The sequence below is a fragment of the Saimiri boliviensis genome, chromosome 8 (assembly GCF_048565385.1).
Source record: "Saimiri boliviensis isolate mSaiBol1 chromosome 8, mSaiBol1.pri, whole genome shotgun sequence".
NCBI classification, from domain to species: Eukaryota; Metazoa; Chordata; class Mammalia; order Primates; family Cebidae; genus Saimiri; species Saimiri boliviensis.
In genome coordinates, this window is record NC_133456.1 from 84669375 (window position 1) to 84697368 (window position 27994).

Genomic DNA, 27994 nt, shown 5'->3' on the forward strand with positions numbered 1-27994 from the left:
TGACTTCGCTTTCTGGAAGGGCTCTCCTCCCCTGCCTCTCTTGGCCCTTTTCTGGCTTTCTTTGGTCCCCTCCCACCCCTGTGGCCACTCCTCAGGATCTTCCAGAGACTCACCATTATTGGTATTCTTCAGGGCTCTCGCGTTCTGCCTGCACAGACCCTTCTAACCAAGTCACGTGTGAACCCATGGCTGGGCTTGCCACAATAGGTTGATGAGTCCCAAATTTTTACCTCTAGGTTAGACCAAGCCTTCACATGCATAGGTCCACCCTCCCACTGGATGTTGTATGCGTGCCCTGAATCCAGCACCACCTCACTGGAATTAACATCTGCCGCTGCGTTCTTCCAGCACTTCACCCAAGTCTGCTCCTTGTCTGTGTCCCCATATTTATGACTGGGACAAGTCTCTGTCCGCCTGCCTGGGACGTCGCCGTCTCCTTCCTTCGGTCATTGCCTGTGGATCAGCCTGCTAACTTTTCCTAGCAGGTGCTGGCTGAGGCCGTAGTTGAGACCCGCGTTGGGAAGGCAGTGCCCTCCTGACTGGTCTCACTGGTGCTCGAGTGCCAGAAGGTGGTTTCTGAAGTATTCATCTCTGCTTGGAATTCTTCCATGGCTCCCAGTCTGCCGCAGGGTGATGCCGCATGGGCCCATCTCCATAGGTGTCTGCCTGCAGGATTCCCTGGACTGCAGCCTGACAGGGGCCCACACATGCACTTCATCCTCCAGTGTGGTTCTGAAAGCCACCTCCTCTGACAAGTGGCACTTGTTCCTGCTTCATGGTGAATACTACTTTGTATACAGTGATGACACTTTGTTACAATTGGGTGTCCAGCTGTCTGTCCCCTTACCTAGACTATGAGTTCCACCAGACCAGGGGCTGAATCTGCTCGGGTCTGTAGCACCATACCCGCCCAGTGCCTGACACCAACTAGGTGCTAAGGAAATGTGCGAATGAAAAAAGAGTCACTAGGAGAGCTCTGTGAAAACCCGCTTCCTTTTGGGACAGGTATTAAGAATTGCTTTTAAACCCATAGTAATAAACCCTGAGTGGCACCACTTAGTATGCTTCCATTCTCTCCTTGTAGCCTTGATTTTTACTTCCACATGTCCTAGAACAGAGCCCCAGCACTCTCCTTTCCCTGCTAAGCTCTTGAAAACAGAAAAGCGAAAATGCACGAAGACACAACGTTCAGTCTCTATCACCAGCCCTGCCTGTGATGCTTGTTTCACAGCAAGTAATCGTTATCCCAGTGTTGACTCTGGAGTAAGAAGGCCTCGGGTTTCTTGTGTGGGTGAAATGATTTTTTTTTTCACTCTATATTTCTTGCTTATGCATCTGGCTCCAGTCCCAGTGTGAACATAAAGTGAGGTATATGGAAGTGAGGAATTCCATGCATTTGAGTTGAGTCTCACAGGGCAGAGAGGTGGCCAGACATTTCTTTTGGGTGGAAAGTGCAGATTTGCTCATACTCTGCTATGAAAAGCAAACACATCTTGGCCCAAGTATGTACTAGTGCTGGTATTTTTCAAATTTTTCCAAAAAGTCTTCACAGCCAAAGTGTTTTCAGCTCTTTTCTAGGTTTGTTGTTGTGTTTATTTTTGTGTGACAGTTTTGTGCTTGTATCACTAATAGCTGTCCTCCTCTGTGTGTTGACTTTGAATAACACCGCATCACTTTGTCTTAGGCCGTTCGCTTCTGAGCAAGTGACTACATCTGGTGATAGAAACACAGACACTCCAGGCCTCTCTCGATCACATAGGCTCCTGGTATCCTGTGGCCAGCTCCTGGGGAGGATTACTCGGGACTCCCGACAAAGTGATTGTCATGTGTGGTTGTCCCTGGATATCCTTGGGGGATGGGTATCAAGACCCTTGGGGATACAGAAATCCAAGGATGCTCAAGTCCCTCAGATAAAGTGGCATAGTATTTCCAGATAACCTATGCAAATCCTGTCTCATACTTCCTCCAGATGATGTATACCTAATACAATGTAAATGCTGTGGGAATAGTTGATACACTATATTGGTTAGGGAATAACAGCAAGAAAAAAGTCTGTCCCGTCAGAGGCCTGACGACACTTTCCACCTGTGATTGGTCGAATCTGTGGATGAGGAACTTGAGGATATGGAGGGCCATGTATACCATATCACCTGTACTTTAAGTCACATCATTCTACATATTCCAGCCAAATTTGGTGAGAATCTCCTCTTTCTATCCTTCCTGCACCCTTTTCCCACCATAGATACTTTATATTTTGGAAAAAGTTTAGCTCTGCAGAAACATTGAAGGCACTCACACCCTTCCCTGCATTCATCAGTTGTTAATGTTTGCCCATATTTGCCTTTTATCTTATTTTTCATATCTGTGGAGATAATGCTATGATCTCACATAATCTTTTCACATTCAATAATGCCCTTTACAGATTTTTTAAAATTCTTTTTTTTTTTTTTTTTTTTTTTTTTGAGACGGAGTTTTGCTCTTGTTACCCAGGCTGGAGTGCAATGGCGCGATCTCGGCTCACCGCAACCTCCGCCTTCTGGGCTCAGGCAATTCTCCTGCCTCAGCCTCCTAAGTAGCTGGGATTACAGGCATGCACCACCACGCCCAGCTAGTTTTTTTTTGTATTTTTAGTAGAGATGGGGTTTCACCATGTTGACCAGGATGGTCTCGATCTTTCGCCCTCGTGATCCACCCGCCTCGGCCTCCCAAAGTGCTGGGATTACAGGCTTGAGCCACCGCGCCCGGCTGAAATTCTTTTACATTTATTCTTTTTAATTCAAGATTCAGTAATGAATCACATTACATTTAGTCATTGTATTTTCTAGCAATCTTTAATCTAGGATTTGTCCCACTTTGCAGCGGGAAGGGCAGGGGCTTTCGTGGGAACAGAAGAGGGGACCCAGATACTGCTCTGGAGTGTCAGCTCAGGGGCTCTCACTGAAGCACCCAGGGACCAACAGCAGGGGGTTGCCTGTCCATCAGCACTGGGAGGGATGACATTGTATATGATAAAGGAGGGATTTAGGATATGTGTGGTTCTTCTGTGTTGGAAAGTGTGCATTCAGAAGAGGGAACAAGGAAGCGAGAGAACTGTTGGAAGGAGGAGGCAGAAGATTTGGAATGTCAGATGGTGAGAGACATGGAATAGAGTAAACACCTCATGCCTGCTCTAAGATAAATCACCTTCTCATAAAATTTTATTCCTGACACAAAGGCTCATCTCTGGGTCTAGCCAACAATTCCAGCAGTTTTACTTTTTAAAAAAATCCAGAATCTTCACTTACTGATGGCATAGGTGGAACAGTCCCCTGTCTCTTTTTCTCCCCTAAACGTACAAATCTGAAACAAGACCATAATAGATTTCTATCTTGGGAGATTCCCAATTTTTAACTTATAAATAATTCATTCAAGGCTCCAGTGAACACTCACACGCTCTCGCGCTCTTTCCTCTCTCTCTCTCTCACCCCCATCTCTCCTCTCCCCCTCGAGATGGCATCTCACTCTGTCACCCAGGCTGGAGTGCAGTGGCGCAATCTCAGTTCACTGCACCCTCCGCCTCCTGTGTTGCAACAATTCTCTTGCCTCAGCTTCCGAAGTAATTGGGATTACAGGCACATGGTGCTGTGTGGCTATTTTTTTGTATTTTTAGTAGAGATGAGGTTTTACCATGTTGGTTGGCCAGGGTGGCGTCGACCTCCTGACCTCAAGTGATCTGCCCTCCTCGGCCTCCCAAAGTGCTAGGATTATAGGCATGAGCCACTATGCCTGGCCCAGTGAAGTCTCTTGACTGTGAAAACTGGTAGCATTTAAGTGTGTGTTGGGGCATGTTCTAGTTTTTAGCAGCACATTTGATTTATAATAAAAATGTTCTTGGGATTTTGTGTTGGTGTTAAGAACTCCTTAACGGAGCTGTGATTGGAGGACGGTATGTCTCTAGGACCTAGGAAGGTGACCAAGTTGTAACACTTGGAGCCAGTGGTAGTGATGGATGCCGGGTGCTGGGAGAGGACAGAAGGCAGGCTCTGGTGAGAAGCTGCACATGTACCCATCGTGGGCGCCTTCCGCTCATGAAGCCCAGATCTCTGGGGCCACCTCATTTTTTTTTTTTTTCTTTTCAAGGATTGGCTGTTCAGCATTTTTTCATTTCCAAGAAATCTCACAATATCTTTCCAGTAAGTTGCCTTTTTTCCTTAAACTAACTAGGTTTGTTTTATGTTGCTTGTAACCAAAAGAACTTGTTAACAAATACAGATATTTGGGTGGTACATTGTTTTACTGTCATTTGCAGAACTTCCAATATCTTCATCCTTCCTCCCATCTCATATAGTCCCACTTTTATAGATCTCATATAGTCCCACTTTTATAGAAGTGGAATTTCTGGGTCAGAGATCTTCGATTTCGGTTTTCGCTGCTGTGTTCTGTCAGCTTCACTCTATACAGTTTGCTGATCTGTTCCCACCAGCAAGTGCATGCATCTGTCTCTTTCTTGGCATCATCCCACAGGTGACTGCTGCCACTTACTCATTTATGTAATATATGCAAGTTTCTTGGGGGAAACGTGTGTGTGTGTGTGTGTGTGTGTGTGTGTTGCTACTACAGAACTTGATCTTTTCATATCCTGATTGGCTGTTTGCATTTCTTCTGTGACTATGATGTTGATACCTTGTCTTTTTTGTAAATTAGAGTGTACATTTTTTTTCTCGATATGTTAATGACTCTTTACATTACGGGTGCTCCGTCAAATGAGTTGGGAAGATAAGTAATCTTACTTGCTTTTCAGCATTATTTACTGTGTTTCTGAAATACAGATTTTTAAATTTGAATGTGGTCAAATCATTAAATATTTTATTTAATGGAAAAGCCTTGTAAAATGTTCTAGGAAGGACTGACATGTGCTGCATAACACCTGGCCAGGGTATGTCTTGATGGTTAGAATGATTTTGTGTGTTTAAGAAGTGTCTGCTGGGGGACGGAGGGAAGCTTATTGTTCATGTGTCATCACTTCGTTGGTTCACCCCCCACCAAACCTCTCCTCAGGGCCTACAGGGTTAGGAGTGCTGGGGATACGTCAGTATGCTTAGGGGAGTCAGCCCTGGGTAGAAGAGGAACTTAAGTAGGCCTGAGAAGGTTTCTGCTACGGTGATGGGCAGGAATGTGCCCGTCTAGGCACAGCTGAGGGGGCTATGGCTACTGTCCCCCCGAGGCACGCCTGGAATGGGGGCATCGTCATCGTGACGACAGTGGGATTGTAGCCTACTCCTTCCCGGGTTGTCCTCTTTCTCAGCTGGTCCCCTCCAGGATATTTTTCACTGTCACATTGAGCTGTTAGAGCATTTGATAGTCTCGTTGAGTACTGCTAGTAAGCTCTGAAATCAGAAAAGCTTAAAATTCTGCTTTTATTTAACCATTTTACCAGATGTTTCCTGTGGCTTGACAGATGTACCATTTACTAGAAAGTTACACTCCTGAGATTTGGAATGTTATGGACACTGTTGCTATAGACAGTGTTTCTGTCAGGGCAGGATTTGGAAGAAAACTTTCACATCATTTTTGGGTTGAAGATGTGTTTTTCACCAGAACAGAAATGCTATTTTCATAATCTGCTTTTTATCTTGCCTTTTTGTAAGTCGAATCTCTGGTTTATAAAATATCCAGTTGGTCAGAGTTTATTCTGATAAATACCATGGTGCTTCAATTGGTGTTACTTTCTGAAAGCAGCTGGGCTTGGGTGTATCAGGGTCTTGTTTGCAAAACTCACCTGGGTGTAAAAGAACTCAGGTAGTGGGCAGGTGGAAATTTAAATGGGCTGAAAATCCGATGCTTCACTTCTCTGGGCTACTTGAAGCTGGCATACGGCTAAGACATCTGCAGACTTGGCAACTTCTTGCACCCGCCTAAAAGTTCACCAGGACAAACCTAGGATGGCTGTGGCACCTTTGCCTCTCCAGTGCCTGGAGCCAGCATCTGTGGCAGCCTGAGTCCTAAGAGAAAGGCCTCTCACCTAGGATTCTGCTGGTGGAAGGGAGGCAGAAGGAAGTTGCTTCCTTTGGTGCAGGAGTGAGTCTGTAGCTGCGGCTGCCGCAGAGGAGAATGGGGGAGTTCTGGCATTCCTTCTCTGAGAGTGCTGTGGAGTTGCATGCATCTTGCCTTCGGAGCTCGAGCTCTTCCACTTCGGCAGCAACCTTCCTCTCCTGTGTTTTCTTTAGCCTTATTTTGGAGTTTTATAAAAGCCTTATGTTATGGAAGATGGAGAAACAAAGAAAGAGGAAATCGCATGCTGTAATTCTGACAGCAAATCTCTTTTCTCACCAAATGGAACTGTAATGATGCGTGTAGCGTTTTGGCAAGGCACCTTCTGTAAATAAATCTTCCCCGGAGTTCCTGACCTACTCCAGGACCCATAGGAAACTTTTCTTGCAGTGCAGGGGGGCAAAGAGGCCCCTTACCTCGCAGCCCTCCTTTCAGGGGGGACTTTTATTCTGACAGGCACGCCGCCCATCCAGTTTTGCGTCTGGGACTGCTTGCCAAGTTTGTGAGGCCCAAGGCTTTCTTGTGGGAGGACGCTGGGCTGTCTTCATGCTCTTTGGCAATGATTAAAGTGAGGTTAGTACCAAGAACCCTTTCATTTTATTCCCTTATCCTTGCTTTTTCAAACCAGATGGCAACCCTGTATTTTCAGCTGTAATTAATTTAAACTGCGAGACAGCAAGTGCTGGGAGAGGTAGAGTAGACTCTGCTCAGAAGGGACAGCAGCGGTTTTTCTTCTCGTCCCTCCCTCCCTTCTCCCCCAACGCCACCGTGCCCCAGTCATATCTGTGTCATGCAGTTTCTCCGAAGCGGGGACTGGAAGGGGAGATAGGGCTGCCCGTGGGAGCTGGAAGGGTTAACGCACACGAGTTATTGTTTCTTTAATGGATTGGAAGCCACCAAGTTTCAGGTGATGGCTGTCATGTGACCTCCTCTGCACAATGGTGCATAGTTTGGCTGCTGATTCGGGGAGTACAAGGTGCTTTTTCTTCCCACTCAGTCCAGCTGCCAAGATCGCCTCAAAAAGGGGTATGTTTTAGGTTTAACATTTATTCTTAAAGAAAATTACAAGGGAAATAAAAGCACTTGGCCACAATTGGAGTCTGGAGGGTTTGACCTCAGCTATTTGACCACTTCCCTCCATGGAAATTTTACTTGAGTCCTTCCTCTATAAGTTGCCTTAGAGTGCAGGACCAATTAGAGATTGAGAGATCTTTCACATTTAATAGAAAATGAATGCTTTTGTTTCATCTCTCAGTCACTTGTAAAGTCACTCCACAGAGCAGCCTCTGCTTCCACCCTTTGGTCCCCTCTTTGTTCTGAATGAAGCTGGGTTGAAAATGGAGAGTGGAGTAAGTGACTGCTCGAGGGCCAGGTGTCTAGATATGCTCCTAGGTATGTACCTCCCTGCACAGATGAGGACCCCTGGGTTTTAGTTTCATCATTCAAGAAATACACTTTCTGGCCATTAAAGAGGAGTTTCATGGCCAGGCGCAGTGGCTCACGCCTGTAATGCCAGCACTTTGGAAGGCCGAGGCAGGCAGATCACCTGAGGTCAGGAGTTCGAGACCAGCCTGGCCAACATGGTGAAACCCCATCTCTACTAAAAATACAAAAAAATCAGCTGGGCGTGGTGGCATGTGCCTGTAATCCCAGCTACTTGGGAGGCTGAGGCAGGAGAATCACTTGAAACCAGGAGGCAGAGGTTGCAGTGAGACGAGATTGTGCCACTGCATGCCAGCCTGTGTGACAGAGCAAGACTATCCTTAAAAAAAAGAAAAAAGAAGTTGCAGATTGAAGATGATCTGTGAACATAATGTATATGGAAAGCACTTTGTAACACTGTACACCAATGTTATACTAATGGTCCATATTGCTATTATTAACAGCCATCTTCCGATGACTTGAAACAATTTTTAAAGGCTCACAAGAGAAATAAGAACCACAAATATGTAGCTTTTAAGTCTCCAAAATGCTTACTGTTGATGACATTATTGACTGCAGTGGGCCCCTTGTATGCCCAAGTTTCCTGGATTTAGTGAGCTGGGTGGTGGATATTCTTTGTTTATTTAACTTTTATGTCCAGTGTTTACATTATTCATGAGCATTCACTTCTCATGAACCACTTGGGTTGTTTTCACAAAGGCTTGCAATTTCAGTTATTGCTGTGGACAGGATCCATCCTTTTGGAAACTTAAACATCCTTTTTTCTCTAGCAGAGAGGGCCAAATGTTAAATAAAAAAATGCGTCCTATATTTCCAACTTCCTTTACTGCCAATGATCTGTTGAAAATTAAGCAGAATTATCATAGGATGCAAGCAATTTGACTTAACAGGTAGACACACAAAATAACTGAAAGCAGAGATATGAACAGATATTTGCACACCTGTGTTCATAGCAGCATCATTCACAATAGCCGAAAGGTGAAAACTAGCCAAGTGCCCGTCATCAGATGAATGGATATACCAGGTGTGGTCTGTACATACGGTAGAATAGTACTCAGCCTTAAAGAGGTAGGAGATTCTGGCCCATGCTGCCACATGGGTGAACCTTGAGGACATGTAAGCCAGTGACAGAAAGACAAGTGTTGTGTGATTCTACTGATAGGAGGTCCTAGAGTAGTGAAAGTCCTAGAAGGTAGAAAGGTGGTTCCAGGGGCTTCGAGAAGGAGGAAGTGTGGGAGGTGGGTGTTGAATGAGTGCAGAGTTGGTTTGGGAAGAGGAGATGGATGGTGGAGTTGGTGGCACAGCATACCAGTATAGTGCTTTACCATAGTAAAAATAAAATAAGAACTGTGATGATCAACTTCGGTTCAACTGAATAAACATGAATCAGTCTATTCTGTGTGAATCCTTTATATTCCATACTCACCTGGGGTGACTGAGGCTGTGAAGGAGAGTCGGGCAGCTTGGAGGGCAGACTCAGCTCCAGGAATACAGTGTTCGGTGCCTAATAATCAAGAGATAACAGTGTGATGACCACTGAGAGTGGCAGTTTTTTTTTGTTGGGGGTGGAGGATGGAGTTTTGCTTTTGTTGCCTAGGCTGGAGTGCAATGGCATGATCTGAGCTCACTGCAACCTCCACCCGCTGAGTTCAAGCGATTCTCCTGCCTCTGCCTCCTGAGTAGCTGGAATTGCAGGTGACCGCCTCCATGCCCGGCTAATTTTTTGTTTTTGTTTTAGTAGAGACGGGGTTCACCATGTTGGCCAGGCTGGTCTTGAACTTCAGATCTCAAGTGATCCGCCTCTCAAAGTGCTGGGATTACAGGCGTGAGCCACCACGCCCTGCTAGGGCTGGTAATTTTAATTCAATTTAAAGCGTAGTTAAGATTCACTGTTACCATCTGGTTTTGGAAGCCCTAGTACAAAGGAAAGGTGCATGAAACTTGGGGTCCTGGGGAAGGGTGCTTCTGAATTCTCCAGAAGCGTTATTTGAATCATCATCTCAGGAGTTTGGGGGAAGAGATGCCACTTCAGTGTTGAATGGAATCATTGAATTCCCCCCACTTTCTTTCCAGGCTTTCACACTGCATTCTCCGCAGCGAACACTTCTGGGCTAAAATGATTTAATAGCTAGGGGATTACATCTAGATGTGAGTGATCAGTGAAGCTCAGTAGACAGCTTGGTTCTGAATTTTACACAGAATTTGAAAATGAGACTCTTTTGAAAGAAAAGCAGTTTGTTAGATCAATGAAATGAGCTCTCCATAGTGTTTTTCCAGGTCCTGTGGAATAGATGTGCTTTAAGAATAGAGGAGATTGATTTGTAATTAGGCTGTCAGTTGTCAGCAAAGCAGTAGTCTTGCCCTCAAAATAATTTTTTGTTTAATTTAAAACTTATTTCTGTAATGCAGTCTGATTTTTTTTTTTTTTTTTTAAAGAAAATTAGCTTGGCCAACCCTTTTACCCTGTTTTGGAAAGATGGAGCATAGCCCTGACTACCTGGATGCTCAGAGGCAGTTCACGTTGAGAATAAACACACTACGTGATTTGCTTTTGGAAGGACTTACGGTCTATTATTATTTTAAAGACTGTATAGTAGATGCCTCAAAATCTTTTACTACATGAGTATTTAATCACTTTGTATACTCAATACTCAGATTTTCAGTGAATGTACAGTTTAGCTTAATAGTTTTGTGGGGGTTTTTTGTTTTTGTTTTTGTTTTGCAGAGTTTCTGAGTTCAGTCAAGGTAGATCAGTGACTTTAAGAGGAAAACCAGGTTTAAAATTTTGATTTAGTGCCAAATAAATTTATTGAACCAGAGGTCTTCCTGTAGTGTGGAGAGGTCCACAGAATGATTTTGAACTGGTTCCTGCCAGCCTTAGGGCTGGACCATGGGAAGGTGGCTGGCATGCAGGCGGTTGTGACCATGGCTGGGTGTGTAGGGAGGAGGGGACTGCCACACACCTCGTGGCACAGAAAGGAGGTCTGATGTCTCCGATACGCCTGTACGCACTCATTCATGTCTGCTCTTTAGCCAGTATGGGGTCACAAAGCCGAATTAACCGGAAGGAAAGGACTGGAGGCTTCTATGCGACCACACTGTGCAGCATGGGTATGGAAATGCCTATTGGCATCTTTGGTTGTTTTGTTGAAAAAATAGTTCTGTTGACTGCAGGTCTTGGAATAATCCTGATGTTGAAGGTTAATCCTTTTTTTTTTGAGACGGAGTTTCGCTCTTGTTGCCCAAGCTGGAGTGCAATGGCACGACCTTGGCTCACTACAACCTCCGCCTCCTGGGTTCAAGCAATTTTCCTGCCTCAGCCTCCTGAGTAGCTGGGATTACAGGCATGTGCCACCATGCCCAGCTAATTTTTGTATTTTTAGTAGAGACAGGGTTTCTCTATGTTGGTTAGGGTGGTCTCGAACTCCTGACCTCAGGTGATCCACCCGCCTCAGCCTCCCAAAGGGCGGTGATTACAGTCATGAGCCACCACACCTGGCCACTAAATAATTTTATAATATTTTCCAGCAATTTGCTGCATTATGTGGAGTAAAAACTAAGAGTAAGCCTTCAAAAGAATTTGAAGATATGAAAGATAACGCAGTGCCAGCCGGAAGAACGAGAGGGAACGGTGGAAGGTCTTCTGACACATTTGTTTCTGGCGGGTCGGCACTGGCCGGGGCAGTCTTCCTTGGGTTTCTCCAGGAGCCCCAGGGCCATGGACAGCCCCACCCTGGGTCACCCAGCTTCACACGTTCCTCTGACTCTATAACTTGTTGGTGCTGGTTTCTCCTGAGAATTTGTTTAGTGTTTGGTTGGCTTGTTGGTAAAATAGTTGTGTGCCAGGCACTGTTCTAAATGCTGACTTACGGAAACTTCTGAGCAGCCCACCCAGCAATGACTGCTCCCATTTGTTTGCCTCCAGGCATGTCTAAAGGAAATGTGTATTCTCTCTTAGCCTTGAGTTGGCCAATGGGCTCTCCCTCCACCCCCCGCCTTCCTGAGGTGGGGCATTGGAGGCAGTGGGTCCTGCCCTCCGCTTTGCCAGCACAGGGAAGCCTTTCTGGCAGAGCTCAGAGTCGGATTGAGGGTGTGGGGTAGAGAGAAGCAGCAGGGAGAACAGGACATCTGGGTTGACTGGCACTGGGTGGTCTCAGTGGTCGGTTGCCTTTTCTTCACCCCTCTCCAGCCCTCGCCCCAGCTGTCTCAAGTAGTCCCTGGAAGATAGCAAGGCAGGATGCTAGTGTGCGGATGCCTCTGCTGCTGTGCAGGGATCGCGCGCTCCCAGGGCTCTGTCCACCTCAGACACTGCAGCTCAGTTCGGAAGGAAAGACAGTGCTTTTAATCCCTCCCGTGATACAAGGACCCTGTTTAATGCCAAAAATATAGTGGCTGTGTTTTTGAAGTATTCCTTGAGAGACTACATAATGACAAAAACAACTACAAATTTAGCAGCAGTAGGAATTTTAAATTAATTTCGATTTTATTAATGTCAGCCACATCTCCATTCATTTGAAAACTCTAATGTGGGACACATCTGTTTTGTCTGTAAGCAGTGATTAATGCGCACATGGATTCCTGCCCCATCTGAATTAAGTTCCGGGGATCCCGGCTGCAGGTGGGCAGCCACTACTTCCCTGGCAACAGTTACTAACGTGGGGGCAGATGAGCTGTTTTACCATCACATTCTCAGCTATAACCTGTTTCTCAAACTTCAATTTTTCTTAAAACACTAAGGCTAATAATTGAAAACATGTGTAGACAGTTCTGGTTAAAGAAAACTGGTACCTTATTACATAGAGTGGAGCTATTCAGGTATGTGACCTGAGTATCGGGCAACCTGGCTGTACTCTATGCCGCTGGCCAGCATTGCCACGAGTCCTGCCTGTCCATAGGCCACAGGTCTGGAAAGCCTGCACACGGTCCCAAGCAAAGAGGGCCTCTGCTGGAACTGGATATGGGAAAGTTGCAGGGGTTGCCTGCGGACTCACTGAGAATCTGTTTGCTCTGACTTTACGCCTCATTCTAGTCAGACCAGCCACCTGGCTTGCTGGGCCACCATAGGGAGAATGGAATGATGGGGGCCACCAGCAGCAGCGTTTCCGACAGGTCTCCAACTAAAAGCACTCCTCTGAAATTAGTTTTCTCTCCTAAGGCTGACATTTTGGGTGTCTGGAACCTTTCTTTAAACGGCTGCTGCTGGGTAAGTGCACACTGTGGTTCTGGATCCGCCAGGTTTCCCAAGTGTCTTCTGTCCCTCTCGAAGATCTGAGGACCAGTTGTGCCCTAGGGAAAGAGGGACCTGCTTTGCCCTCAGAGCTCCTTCCAGTCTCAGGGAGAGAGAGGGGCAGCTTCACACACGATGCACATGCCGGCTGAGCTGCTGGAGAGTCAGGAACCCTGAAGGCTGGCGCGTGTGGAGATGCTGGCTATGCTGATTTAATGACTGTCACTCTTGAGAGCACAGTGACTGGAAACCCTCGGCGCAGTTAGAGTCCACACTGGCAGGAGAGCAGCAGAAGTGGACGCCCGTTTGCTGTCTCAACGGGCGCTTTTCTTCCAGCACCTGAGCTGCTTTTGAAACCCTCCGGGCACTGGCGGCAGGGGAGGAAGGGCCGGGTGGAAGGGACTGAGCTGAGTCCCTTCTCCGCCACCTGTCAGCTGCATGGCTCCGGGGCGGATCCCTCCACCTCTCAACCCACATTCCCTTGGTGTAAAGTGGGAGTGGGGGATTGGCAAGAGTGTTGAAGAAGAGAGAGGAGGTGCAGGAGTAATGAAAAGACCTGTGGCTTTATTCTTTCTCCCCCAACACCGCCGAGCCAAAAGGTTTTGGACAGTAGCTCAGCAGACAGGCTTCTTCCCTCTTGTGTGTAGGCACAAGTGGGGCTGGTTCTCCTGGCGTCCTGAACCTTCCTTGGGGGCAGCTAGCCCTGTAGCTTTTAAAATATATATATTGATTGATTTTGTTTAATTGACAGTAATTATACATATTCATGGGGTACAGAGTGAAGTTTTGATACGTGTCATGTAGAGTGACAAGCTCAGGGTGGTTAGCATCCATCATCAAACCTTTATCGTTTCTTTTTGCTGGGAACATCCACTGTATGGATGTCCCGTTTGAAACTATGTAGTGTATTACTGCTAACTGCGGTGACCCTATAGTGAAACTATGTAGTGTGTTATTGTTACTACACTTGATCTCAGTCAAAAGGCCGAGAAGCAATAGTGTGCTATTGTTCACTGCAGTCATCCTGCAGTGGTCCAGGTGACCACAGTGCTGGAACTGACTCCTCCTATCTGGCTGTAATTTTGTATCCTTTAGCAAACCTCTCCAGTCCCTACCTTCCTACCCGTCCCAGCCTCTGGAACACTTGGCTTCTTACTGGCAGGTCTGGGCTGACCTGGCTTCGCTGGCCCTGATCTCTGCTTCGACCGTCTTTGTGTGGTGCTTATGCAGTGCCCCGGAACGACAGGTGTACAGGACAGGTGCCCGAGGCCCAGTGGATCTCTTCCTCTTTAAATATCCAGAGGAAGCTTCAAAATCTTTTAGGTTGATCGTAGATAAAGCAGAGGAAACATGGGCATGGTAAATATCTAAAGCCATGTAAAGCAAGGCAGCAGGTGGGTACGGCCTGGAAATTGTATTAGTTTGCTAGGGCTGCCATAACACAGGGCCACAAACCGGGTGGCTTAAGGTAACCAAAAATGTATTGGCTCACCGTTCCTGCAGGCTGAACGCCTGAGAGCAAGGTGTCGGCAGGGCTGGCTCCTTCTGAGGGCTATGGGGAGCGTCTGTGCCGGCCTCTCTCAGCTGCTGGTGGCCTCTGGCTCCCATGGCTTGTCGATGACAGTCTTCTCCCTGTCTTCACATCATCTTCCCTCCATATGTGTCTGTCACCATATCCAGATCTCCAGTGTTTTCTAATAGGGCACCAGTTATATTGGATGAGAGCACACCCTGATAACCACGGCTTACTTGGTCCTCTGTAAAGACTCTATTTCAAATAAGTTCACACTCAGAGATCCCAGGGGTTAGGACTTCAATGTCTTTGCAGGGGACACAATTCAACCCATTACAGAAATTAAAGGCATTTCACAGAATAAAATAGAATAGTCAATACGTGTGTGAAAAGATGGTCGACTGCACTGGTAACTGTGGAAATGCAAATTAAAACAAGAAGGAGAATGGCAGAAATCCACAGGTGACCAAGGCAGATGTCACTGAGGACACACTTAGCAGTGGTCAGCCATGGCCATCGGAGGGACAGCGAAGTGAATGGCTGCCTTTGGAAGGTTCTGGCCACATCTGTAGAAGTTGAAGGTGGTGTGCTCAACAGCAGCTGCATGACCTGCAGATAGTGACCTGAGAGAATGTCAGAAGCCCTGGTCCCCAGCACCAGGAGGCATGTCTGAGGACTTAAAGCACTGTGGGGCCACCTTCTTTTCTTTTTTCTAATTTGAGACAGTCTTGCTCTTTCGCCCAGGCTGGAGTGCAATAGCTCAATCTTGGCTCACTGCAACCTCCGCCTCCCAAGTTCAAGCGATTCTCCTGACTCAGCCTCCCAGGTAGCTGGGATTATAGGTGCACACCACCACACCTGGCTAATTTTTATATTTTTAGTAGAGAGGGGTTTTGCCATGTTGGTCAGGCTGGTCTCAAACTCCTGACCCCAGGGGATCCTTTTGGGAGCCTTGGGCCCTCAAAGTGCTGGGATTATAGGTGTGAGCCACCGCCCCTGGCTGGTGGGGCTGTTTTTATAAGGAAAAACCAAAGAGTGCCCAGGCGCTGGTCCGCAGCAGAATGCGTATGTACGCAGTTGTGTATTCGTATGAGGAATACCGTGGAGCAGGCAAATAACATGGATAAGCCTGGCCTCTGTGTCGGAACATGGGTAGAGCGCCAAGACCACGTGAGGGAAAGACACAGTTGTACAACAAGACTTCTGGTGTGCTGGCATGCTGGGATGTGAAGCATGCTGTGGATTACTTCCAGACACATCCGGTGTGGCAAGAGGATGACAGCCAGCCATGTAGCCAAATCTGCAGCAGAGGATGCCCCTGGGGATGAAGAGAGGAGAATGGGACTGAGGAGGGCCTGGAGCAGAGGCCTCATGTGTCTTGCATGTTCTGCTGCTTTCATCACGGCTAGAGGAAAGAAAAGGCCTGAAGCAAATATGAGAGCGTATTTTCATTTGCTACTTCTGAGTGGTGGGTGTATCGGTCTTTGTATCTTCCTCCCTTCCGGAAAATGGAAAGGCTTTGCAGCCAGTCCAATATATATTGGAATCATTGTATGAGTTGTATAAACTTAGAAAAGTTATTTAGCTTCTCTAAAGCTCAGTTTACTTACTTGTAAAATGCGGGTGATGATACTTATTTTGCAATGGGGCAGTGAATTTACTAAGATAAGGTCTAGCATATGATTGGGCATGTTACCTTCAATAAATGAGAGCTGCTGCTGATAAGAAAGATCATCAACGTAAATCACTGACTTAGAGATTCCCCAACTTTTTTTTTTTTTGAGTCAGGGTCTCACTCTGTCACCCAGGCTGGAGTACAGTGGTGCAGATCTTGGCTGACTGCAACCTCCATCCATTGGGCTCAGGTGAGCCTCCCGTCTCAGCTTCCTGAGTAGCTGGGGCCACAGGTGACATGACACCATGCCTGGATAAAGTTTGTATTTTTAGTAGAGACAAGGTTTGCCATGTTGCCCAGGCTGGTCTCAAACTCCTGGGCTAAAGCCATCTGCTGGTCTCGGCCTTTCAAAGTGCTGGGATTACAGGCATGAGCCACTGTGCCCGGCCAATATGGTTCTCATGCTGGGACCACAGGCCACTGCTGTCTCGAGATACGTGGAGCAAATGAGTTCTATGTCGCCTGGTCCATGGAGTTGATTTCTGAAATAACCAGCAAAAAGAGGGGCACTACCTTTGTGGGGAGTGTTTTACTTTTATTTTCTGAGACAGGTCTCATCCTCTGCTCAGGCTGGAGTGCAGTGGCTCCATCATAGTTCACTCTGCCTTAACTTCCCAGCTCCAGCCATCCTCCCGAGTATCTGGGATTACAAATCCTGCCACGATGCCCAGCTAATTTTTGTATTTTTTGTAGAGACGGATTTTGCCATGTTGCCCAGGCTGGTCTCGAACTCCTGGGCTCAAGAAATCCACCTGCCTTGGCCTCTCAAAGTGCTGGGATGACAGGTGTGAGTCACTGCACCTGGCCCCTTTGTGCGGAGTGAACGAGGGAAACATTATGTGGGTGAATGGTTGTGGCAGTGATGTGATCAGCTGACTGCGGTGGCATTCACACACAGGTTTGATTCTCTTGACATTCTGGTGGCTTTTCTCAGTTATTAAGCAGTGCTAAGTGATGGCAGTAGTTGGCTGACGCGTAAAGGCAGAGACGGTCTCTGCCCTGTGTCCCTGCTGGTGAGGATGGGCCTACTGTTGAAGCCAGCAGCCTCAAGGTCATCTCTGTCTTTGGGACAGTCCGAATGCCAGTGTTTCCTAGCTTTTTCCTGCCCACGACACACTTCTTGCCATTTGTACCTAGGAGGGTGTCTCTGCCTCAGCCGCCGCCACCTCTGCAAACATCATCTTCACCCAGGCCTTCCTTTGCAACCACCATCCCCACTTCCCATCTAAAATTGGCACAGAGGAGTGACACGGCTTGACCAGGATGTCTTGGAGACACACCCAAGCATCTTACTGCCTTCTGGGAAGCAGTGAATTCTCCCTCTCACAAGAGGAGAGAAGCCACAGTGATGAGTTCATTCCTTTGCATGTGTTGTGGGGCACTATGGATGACCTTGGGGACATTTAGAAGTGGGGAGCAGGTGGGGAGGACAGCAGAAGCTGGAGAAAGGACCTGAAGGGAGAAAATCTCTCACCACTGTTTATGGCCAAGATTTAAATGTTCCCTAAATTCTGCTTTTTCAGAGAAAAGTCTTTTCCGCCAGTCATTTTCTCTGAAATGTCCTTAACTCTCCTGTCATTTGCCACAAATACTGTTGACTGGACCCACACATGATATGTGTACCTTAATGATTCATTTATTCTGTGGACAGTGGTCACTCATGCTGAGCTGAGGAGATTAGGGTGTCGGGGCTGCAGTGTTGGCCCTCCCATGAGTGCACGGTCCAGCCCGGGGCTGGGGTCCCGTGGGAGCTGTGCAGCGGGAGCTTACTGATTGAGAAAGGAGCACTGTGGGACTGTCTGGGGACTGGCTTTGGCAGCGGGCATCTCCGAACTGCTGCTTTCCTGTGTCTCTGGAGTTGCCTGGGAAGCCGGGCAGAAATGGAGCTGGTGGGTCGGGAAGGCATCCTGGAAACTTGGGGCAGAGCTGGGAGGTGTTGTAGAGTCTCTGGGTGGCCTGGTGTGAGGATCCTGAGCGACTGATGTCTGTGGTGGGTAGCATGTGTAGGCAAAGCCTTCGTCTTCTCCTGCCTGGCCATCTCTCTGTAGAACTGGGATGGTACTGACCTGCCTTGTTCACATCAGAAACCCCAGGGGGTACCAGGTAAAGGTTGAGAGGAAGTTCTTGCCTTTTTTTTTCTTGTGATGGAGTTTCACTCTGTCGCCCAGGCTAGAGTGCAGTGGTGCCATCTCGGCTCACCGCAGCCTCTGCCTCCCTGGTTCAAGTGATTCTCGTGCCTCAGCCTCCCGAGTAGCTAGGACTACAGGCATGTGCCACCAAGCCCAGCTAATTTTTTTGTGCGGTTAGTAGAGACAGGGTTTCACCATCTTGGCCAGGCTGGTCTTGAACTCCTAACCTTGTGATCTATCTGCCTAAGCCTCCCAAAGTGCTGGGATTACAGGCATGAGCCACCACACCCAGGCGGGAGGAAGTTCTTTCTGTATTATTCATTTAAAATGTTGTTATTTTTTAAATTGTAGTAAATTAGCATAGCACACAGCTGACCATCTTAACCAGTTTAAGTGCACCGTTCAGTGACATTAATTCTGTTTTGGAGGAAGCTTTTTAAGATTAAAGATGTGCTAGCAACCTTATTTAAAGACAGGGTCTCGCTCTGTTACCCAGGCTAAAGTGCAGTGGTGTGATCATGGCTCACTGAAGCCTCTACCTGCTGGGCCCAAGCGATCCTCCCACCTCAGCCTCCAAGTTTAACTGGGAACACAGGTGCACGCCACCATGCCCAGCCAGCAACTTCATGATGATGTACCATGTTAGCGTCCGGCTGTCCTGTCGTCCTGTCAGTTCTCAGAGCTCAGATTCTCCTGTAACTGCAGTGGGGAAGCGAGAAGAGGAGAGGGCTGGAGACGGTGCTGTGTCTTAGCTCTGTGCCGCCCCTGCCTCCCCCTCCCCTGGTCCCTCTTCCTTTCGATCTCTGTCTCCACCTAGAACTCTGGTGCTTGGGGGATGTCACCGCACAGCCTTCAGTCTTCTCCTGCCAAGTGAGGCCTGGCATGGGGACAGGTTGCTCTGCCACCTCAGGGTGTCGTTTTATGGGAGGCCTGGGCCAGAGGCTGGCCTGGATCTCGCCTCTTTCACCGGGTGGGAGCCCCTGTCCTGCCATGATGCCCAGGGGCCTTCGGGGACCCCAGAATATATCCTCAAAATGTCCTGTGCCCATACCTCCTTTTCAGCCAGAAGAACTCAGATCCGTGTAGCTCATGGCGGTCCGTGGTGAATGCAGCCCAGTGCAGGCTCAGAACGCCCGGTGATGGGGCTAAGTGGGCTGAGCAGCCCGAGCGTGTTTGTGGAAGGATAGGAAACTCATGTTAATGAGTATCAAACAGATGCAGAACACTTTTCACATGATGGATTCTTTCAGTGTTACTCCTTAGAATCTGGTTAACTTTTCCCCCAAACACTATAGACATTCTTGGCTTCTGAGCTTGGAGAGCAGGTGGCCTTCAGTCCTCAGAAAACTCTGTCCTGGATGATAGTGTTGGAAGCCTCTCTCTCCCTCCTTCCTCTTTCCATCTTTCTCTGCGAGGCAGCGGCAGTGGAAGTGCCCACCAAGGCTGGGTGTGTGGCCCGGGGCAGGGCTGGTGCCGCGCAGCCTCAGCAGCTCCAATGGGCCTGCTGCAGAGCCACTAAGCATTGTGGGTGCTCGCGCTTGTGTAGTGGGCTCTCCCGGGCACAGTCGGGACCAGGAGTGGAGGCCACCCTCATCTCCTGGGGAGGATGCATGCAGTTTTCTGCCATCCCCGAGAGCATGTGACGCCTGGGAAGCAGTGGCCTGGAGGTGATTCACCCGGGGGAGTGGGGCCTAGAAAACAATGTCTGTCTTGAAGCTCCGGGAACCAGGAAAATGAGCTGGAAATGTGAGTGATGTATAATTTTACTAAAATTAACCAGCCACTTCGCTGGACCTTGTCTCGCTGTGTTTTCAGCGTCTTTGTCTGACTGTGGTGCCCACTGCACTGTGTCCCATGGACTGTCTTTCAGGTCAGTGTGCCTGGAAGTCCCCTTCTCCCCACTGCCTTGCGTAGGGTGGGCGCACAGCGGGGCCGTGGGAGCACAGATTTAGGTGCAGGCTGCCCCCTCCTCACCTCAGCCCTGGCAGCTGGTAGCCTGGCATCCCTCTCCTCTGTGATGTGGTCTGATCGTCATGCTTGGATTTCCCAAGGTGAAGCTGAGTCATCCGTGTGACGGTGCTGTGCCCCAGGACGTAGGTGCGAGGGATGGGCAATGCCTTATGTACCATAACCTTGGTTTTGGCCATGGGCAGACACGGCCTGAGCTTCAGGCTGCTCCTTCTTGCCACCCGGGGGTGTCTTTATCTTTGGACTTCTGCAGCCCTGTGTTAGCTTCCATGGCAGCGCCACCTCGCCTGGAGCCAGAGCCATCACTGGGGAGCTGCAGCTCCTCCCGGGCCCTTCTGTCCCTGCTAGATTGTAGGCCCATGAGAAGGCAGGGCTGTGGCTTCCTTTCTGTAAACTCCACAGAATAGGGATGCAACTAGCACTGGTTGAATAAACAGAGTCTAAATTCAGAGGCAGACTGTGTCTGAGGCACTCATGAATCCATGACCTGAGCCCCGAGGTCTGTGCTCTTCATGAGGTAGCCCAGGGAAGCATCAGCTGGGGTAGAGAGAAAACTGTCAGGGAAGCCATTCACTCATGTTAAAAAAGAAATTGTTATCTTTATCTGAATTTAGAAGGGAGCAGGATGCTGAAGGTGAGTGTGTGTGGTGACACCGATGAACTGTGTTCAGGAACCAAAGCCCTGTTTAAAGCCAGACGATCTCAGGCCTGCTTGTCCTGATGTCCGTTCAGTGGAAGGTTCTTCAGTGATGTCTGGGATCGTAACCCTTGAGGCATTCATTGCAGAAACCTGTGCTGTCTTCTGAATCGCCACAGACAGATGACATTATGGACAGGCTGGTTTCAGTATAAACTTTATTATTGTTTTATTTTAATGTTTGGAAAATTGCCAGCATGTGTGTGGCGCGGGTGGAACCTACTATCTAGACTCTGGCCAGAACATTGTCTTCCGTGTTTGTCTTAATGGGCTGAACGTTTATTCCCTAATTGCTTTTAAGACATTTTGTGTCATCAGCCAGAGAATAAAAGGAAAAAAAAACTGCATAAAGGAATGCTGGTTCCTGTCCAGCTACGCGCCCTATAATCAATACACGTGGCTTAGGACTGATGGGGTTCTCTTGGCACTCACTGATGGTTGCAGCGCGCGCCGTGATTGTTTTCATTTGTGGTGCTGTTCGCCCCTCACTTAGAGCCCTGTGGGTGGATCTTACTATGACCACGTGGTTGCATGAGGACGCAGAGGCTCGGAATGCCTCAGGGGCACTAAGTGGCAAGCTGAGTGTGTGTCCCTGCTAGAGATGGCACAGAGTGACATCATGACGTCACAGCCGAGGTGGCACTCAGGCCCTCTCGTGCTTCTGCTGAGCCCTTAACAGCTCACCGATTGGGCTGCAGAGTCCATCTGAAGGCTTGGACACGCTTCCAGTTGAGTCCTCAGCCCCCCAGCTCTCCACCACTCTGCCCATTCACAGCTCCCCTCCATAATACCTGCCTTTCTTATCCCGTCACCCATGCACAGTTTCTCTTCATTCATTCACTAAGTCACTCTGCGCCGAAGGTAGCAAAGGTAATGAGATAGGTGGGACTCAACCAGCACCCTTGGAGGCTCCTGCGTGTGGGGAGGGGCGGGTGCCGAGATGAAGAGACCGTTGACGGTGGGTGATGGGTTTTATATTCAAGGTTGGCACAGGGCGCTTTGGGATTCAGAACCCTGCAGCTGTGGTTGGCAGTGCAGGACCAGGGAGGAGGGAGGCCGGAGCAGCACCACATGTACACAGCCACAGAGGCATAGAGTGGCTGTGTCTTATTTGAGCAATGGCATATGGACGGTTGGAACTATGGAGCAAAACATTTGGACGTGTGGAGCCAGAGGTGAGGGTGGGAAGGTGGCCAGGGCCAGAGGCCACCATGGCCAGTGCTGAGCTGCTAAAAACGTTAACTAAGGACTGGATGTGGTTGGATTTGCCTTATAAAGAGGCTGCTCTGCCATGGACACAAGCAAAGCAGAAAATCTGAGTCAGGCCGGTAGTTGTCTCATTGTCGATATCCTGGTTGTGATATTGTACTGTATTTTACAAGACATCACCATCGGGCGAGTCAGGGTTAAGGGTGCGTGGGATGCCTCCGTGTTATTTCTTACAACTGCAAGTTAATCTACAATATTAGAAAGGTATGCCTGTCACATACATGCATGCGTGTGTGTGTGTGTGTGTGTGTGTGTGTGTGTGTATGTGTGTGTGTGTGTCATATTCAGCCAATCCGGGAGTGGGGCTGTGGCTGTTCTTTCACCAGGACAAGCTCAGGCTTTTCTGCTAGTTAAAGACAGGTGACTACTTGCAGACTCTGAAAATAATTTGTGTTTCTTAAAGAAAATTCACTGAAATCATGATTCACACATTTTTCTCAAAAAGACCAGCTTATTATAGAAAAAGATTACTCTCAGTGGAGGACGTGGTGGATTCAAGGGGCAAGACCCAAAGCAGAAGGAATTGTGGGACCCCTGCAATCTGTGGCACCAGAGCAGATGCTGCCACGGGTCAGCTAGCAGCCTGAGCTGGTTGTTCACCAGTCTGAGTCTCGGGGTTCTCATCTGGAAAGGGGGAGGTGGCGGCATTGCCTGCTTAGTGCTGTTGAGAAGATGGGTAAAGCAGGGAGGATGGAATGAAGTGGGGAGGGTGGACCGGCCTGGCTGTGCCTCACCTGTGTTGGGGGTCCGTGTCTAATAGACAAAACACATCACAATGTCTTCAGACTAACACGTCAGATGGAGGTGGTGCTGACTGTCTCACCTGGATTCTGTGTGGCATCGCCTGAGTGCTCAGCACATGGCCAGGGCTGGTGATGGGCCTTCTGGAAGCAGGTCACTCTTGCTGGTGGGTCCTGGACGGGAGAGCTGCGTACTGGCTCTCCCTGTTCTCCTGACCGGAGAGTAATGTGCCAGGAGCACCACAGCAGACGCTGCCACGTGTTGGCCAGCAGCCTGAGCTGGTTATTCCACCAGTCTTGAGTTCTCGGGGTTCTCGTCTGGAAAGCAGGTGATGATGGCATTGCCTGCTTAGTGCTGTTGGGAAGACGGGTAAGCAGTACTGTGGAGGCTTAGAACAGGGCCTGGCGTGTAGGGCGCAGTTCGTGACTCTGGATCGTCAGCGTCCCCGTCCTGTCTAAATGGCAGGTCCTTATCAAACCAGCTTGGCCCCCAGCTCTCCATGCTCCAAGGGAGTGGAGATTATTATAGAATTATTATAGAAGTGACCAGAGAGTTGGGCAGAGGACGCCACAGAGTTGGGGGCTCCATATTCTGTGGAGCTGGCTTTGGACTTCACTGGCAGCAGCCCTCCCGGCACCCAAAGGCTTTGGCGTTGGGCTGGCAGCCGGCTCTTCACTGTGCTCCTGGACCCTGCGATCTGAGCTTCAGGGTAAAAAACAAGTGACATGGAGGGCCTGGCACATAGACACTGTCCCTTTTGCCTTTCAGAAAATTGCCAGGGATTCTCCTCTGAACGCTCATTCCTCTTTTTTCAGGAACAAGACTGTCAACGGAGACTGCCGCAAAGACCCCCGGGAGCGGAGCCGCAGCCCCATTGAGCGCGCCGTGGCTCCCACCATGAGCCTGCATGGCAGCCACCTGTACACGTCCCTCCCCAGCCTTGGCCTGGAGCAGCCCCTCGCACTGACCAAGAACAGCCTGGATGCTAGCAGGCAGGCCGGCCTCTCTCCCACACTGACCCCAGGGGAACGGCAGCAGGTGGGCCTCTGTCTGGGAGGGTGGCTGGGGGAGTCCAGGGGCTGGGGGACTAAGCTGGATGGAGAGTCCCGAGCAGAGGACCCTGAGGGCAGTAGTGAGGGATGCCACCCTTAGCTTCTGTTATGCACTTAGGACAAGGGTCAGCAGAACAGGAGTTCTCTTCTGCTTTTACTTCCTACCCAGACCTGCCCAGGCCTTTCTTAGCACTCGCGGCCTCGGACAAGGTCAGTGTCCCTGGGGCTTCGTCTCCTTTCTCCCATGGTACAGGGTGGTGTACTGAGATGTTTTTGCTGCAGTCTTCCGTGGCAGGCCTGTTTGTCTTAGGGTCGGTGTACTCATCCTCATGGGAGTCCTGTGTTTCTCCATTAGAAGGTCACTTGGATGAAGGGAATTGTCAGGTTGCTTTCTTTGCCTTGAGCTGGGGTCCTGCACAGTTGGTGGTAACAGGGTTGTGAGCCCATGCCGGTCAGAAGCCTATGATTGGCACGCAGGGATTTTTTTTTCTATTAAAGGAACATAGGGAATTAAATGATGACTTAGTAAACAGTTTGCTTGGTAGAAACCAATCTTTTTAAAAACGGGGTTCCTGGGGAAATGCATAGAAGGCAGCAGTCTCCGAACCCTGCCTGAGCTCTCTGAACCTCATGGGCCCGTGACCTAATAGGTCCTTAGTCAGTAATCAGCATTTGCTTAAGGCTGACAGAGAGGATGGTGCTGTGCCCCAAGGGAGTGCCTGCAGCTCTGTGCATTCAGCTGTGAGGTCCTCTGTGTCCCTGCAGCACCCCTAGGGCTTCCCTCCGAGCAGCACTGTCTGGTCTCTGTCTCTGATGGGGTCTGTTATAACTGTGAGTGGGGAGGCCCTGGGAGTTGAGAGGTGGTTCTGGTGCTTGGGAATCCCAGTGAAGCTGAGGACAGTTGCCCATCCTGCCTTGGAGCCTGGCATGGTAATCCTGCTTTTTCGATTAATTCATTTAACAAAATGGCATAGACCCTATTGTGTGCTGGGGCTACCAGAAGCCTGTCAAGCAAGATGCGGTCTTTGTTCCCAGCACACTCCGTTTTAGTCTGGAGGAGGGACCACTGATGTGTCTGATGGAACCTGGGGCCGAGTTATCACTGCTTTTCATTTCAGCGTTTTACTAGCCCTCTGGGGAGTGGAGCTCTGGGCAGCCAGAGGTGATGTGTAGGCACTGTCATGGCCACAGGGAGCTCCCAGTCTAGCTGGGAAAATGGATGTGAGGAGAGAGGATTGTGCTCCTGGGCAGCAGCAGGGGCCAGAGCGGAGGCGTGTGGGCAGTAGGACCCACAGACCCGCTCACTGCACCCCGGGGTGGGCAGTGGACCTGCTTTCTGCTTTGTGAAACCCAACAGGTATTGTAATGATGCCCTGAGCCATGGCCTGGATCGTGCAGGTGGAACCTGGCTCTCTGGCCATTGCCACTGCTGTTGGGAAGTCTCTGAAGGACAGGGGTACGGAGGGGAGGATTCAGCTGTAATCTCAGAGCACCCATGTCCAGCCTCTGGGCCTTGGTGCCTCCCACGCTATCTCAGCCCGCAGGGTCAGGGTGGGCCCTTGGCGGGCTTAGTGTTTTCTTGGATGATTTCTTTCCCTGGCTCTGGAAGCCTCTTGAGAATCTTGCCCTTGGTTTTCGGTCACAGTTGCTTTGCAGAAACTGAACTGCTGGACAGAGTGGCCTGGTTATCTTTTACCCTGTCTCTCCTTCTCCTCAACCTGGAATGGGCCTGGCTGCCCACAGCACATGTGCCAAGTGCCCTTCCTCATGCCTCGGGGCTCCGGTGCAGCTTTCCTGGGAGGGAGAACCTCGACTCTCCAGCTGTGTCCTTGCAGGATCCTGGCTTGGACTGAGGACAAAGCCAGGGGCCACGAAGCACCCCAGACTGTCTGTTTTCCTGGGAAGGGCATAGTGGGCCCAACCGGAGCTATCATTTTAGGCTGGGGTTGGTGGGGAAGAGGGGGTCAATCCTGCCCTCCTTGGCTGCTGTCAGTGTGTCATTCATGTCGTGACCATTCGTGGGGCTCCTTCCTGTGGCAGCATGGCGGGGCCGAGGCCACATACTCCAACCCAAGCTGGGCTTGGGTGCCCTGCTGAGGACACCAAGCAGCCGAATTGCCTGTGCTGCAGCAGCTCCGAGACCCTTTCCCGGGAGTCTGTTGGGTGTCATCCTGCAGCTCAGAGCCAGAGAAGTGGCGGTGGGGAGAGGGCTTCCTGTGGTGACAGCAAAGCTCTGTGTCCACAGCAGGGCCAAATGCATGCTGTAGCCCTGTGGGGTGCACACAGAAGCCTTCTTATGTGCAGCGGAAACTGTGACTCGGATCTCTGGGAACTGGGACAGGATAGCACTTTGGAAGGCCGAGGTGGGCGGATCACTTAAGGTCAGGAGTTCAAGACCAGCCTGACCAACATGGTGAAACCTCTTCTCTACTAAAAGGACAAAAATAGCCAGGCATGGTGGTGGGCACCTGTAGTCCCAGCTACTTGGGAGGCTGACAGGAGAATCAATTGAACCTGGGAGGCGGAGGTTGCAGTGAGCCAAGATCGCACCATTGCACTCCAGCCTGGGTAACAGAGTCAGACCCTGTCTCAAAAAAAAGCTTCACACAGCGAGCTTCGGGGGTTGCTTTCAGATAGGAAAGGTGGGACCTCTCTCCTGCAGGGTAGCCTCTGAGGACAGTGAAGGTGGGTGGGGCAGTGGGTGAAGGGGTTAGAACAGGACTTATCCCGACCCTGCCACAAATCTGCAGCATTTAACTTCCAGCAGGGTGTTTCTGGCCTTCATTTTCCCCATCTGGAAAATACTGGTGTGGGGGAAGGGGGGTCTCAAGATCTCATAAACGCTCACCATCTGGAGGCCTGGGGCCTGTTCTAGGTGGACGAGTCCCAGCCTGCACTCAGCCACACAGGCAGGGGCAAGATGGCTGACTCCAGCTGGGAAGGGGTGGCAGTGGAGCCACTCCAAGGAGAACTCACCGGCCACCCTGTGGCCTGGGTTGTGGGAGGAGAGGATGCCCACACATCTGCAGTTGACAGGTTAAGGAGATTTACCCAGCTCAGGTCAGCAGGTGCCCCGAAGGTGCCCTGATACCAGTCAGCCAGCCTGCCCTACTGGTCCCTTGCCAGAGAGGGGGCACAGTCTCTTCTGGAGTAGCTTTTCCTGCCTTGGGAGAGACTGATCTAAAGGCGGGACAGTGAGCTCACTTCATCTTCCTTGATTCCCCCTCCCCCACTTGAAACATCCCCCCAGTTCCCCACATTTGCGTGGGTCAGGACATGCTTGCTGCAAAGAACCAACCAGCTGAGCACAAAAGGAAGGGAGTTTTACTGGGAGGACCCTAGGGTGTCTTCCGGAGCCCAAGGTCATGGGTACAGCTGGACTCAGGAAGAGCCTGGCCATCCCACTGAGAGCTGGTCAGGGGCAGGGCCCTCCTTCCTCCCAGCTCTGTTCGTGTCCAGGTCTTGGTGGGCATCCTGCTCTCTTGATGCTGCCTGACCTGTGGTCAGCCCGGTGTGAGATCACCACAAGGCCTCATCTCAGTCTCCAACCCGCTTTCCCACCCTGTCTGCTCAGCACCGTGAAGGCCCTCGCCTGAGGCACGGTCTGCAGGCAGAACGTGGACATTAAGCCCAGCTCCACCTGCCCGGGTTCTCCTCTGCACTGCCACCTGTGCACACCACAGAGGGCCTGTGACCTCTGGGCAGCTCTGTCCTGCTAAAGTGCTGCACTACTAAGAAACCCTGAAAGTTTGGTCTGTCTGCTGCTAAGCCGCATCTCCCCCCACCCTGGCTTGTGTAATTTTTTGTTAGACTTAAGCACAGACCCTTATGTTTAATCCCAGTTCATCCTTGTAGACCCACATTTCCATCCTTCCCATTAACTGCCATCTCAAGGAGGACCGGCATGCAAGCCGTGTGTGTCTTTACACCAGCCACTGCTCTGACTTTAATGGAAAGGGCTGGCTGGGGAGGACAAGGCCTGGCGTCCCTCTGGCTGACACGGCTGTCACCATTGGTCGCTGTGGGGCGATTTCAACCGACTCCTCGCTGGCTGTCCTGGAACTTAGTCCACATATTCCTCTGCCTTGTCCTCGGGGTGTATCGGGAAATACCTTTCCTGGGGGAACCTGAGGAAGCCGTTTAGTTCACAAATACTTTCTGCCCCAGGTTCTGCACCAAGGCTGGGGGGGGCTAGACATACTACCTGGTGTGCAGGTATGGGAGCATCTGGACAGACTGATGCACTTGCT

At 49.8% G+C, this 27994-nt stretch overlaps 1 protein-coding gene across 4 annotated transcripts in view; it reads left to right on the plus strand.

Moving 5' to 3' along the window:
• VGLL4 (vestigial like family member 4) overlaps window positions 1-27994 on the plus strand; it is a 166237-nt gene that overhangs the window by 134237 nt on the left and 4006 nt on the right. For 3 of the 4 annotated variants that reach the window (XM_003927051.4, XM_039478541.2, XM_010337762.3), the window contains one exon: window positions 23508-23730. In XM_003927051.4, coding sequence (XP_003927100.1) covers window positions 23508-23730 — 223 coding nt within the window. Of the gene's footprint in view, window positions 1-2472; window positions 6604-23507; window positions 23731-27994 lie in introns of those variants that run through there. The other variant, XM_010337763.3, reaches the window with a different exon arrangement.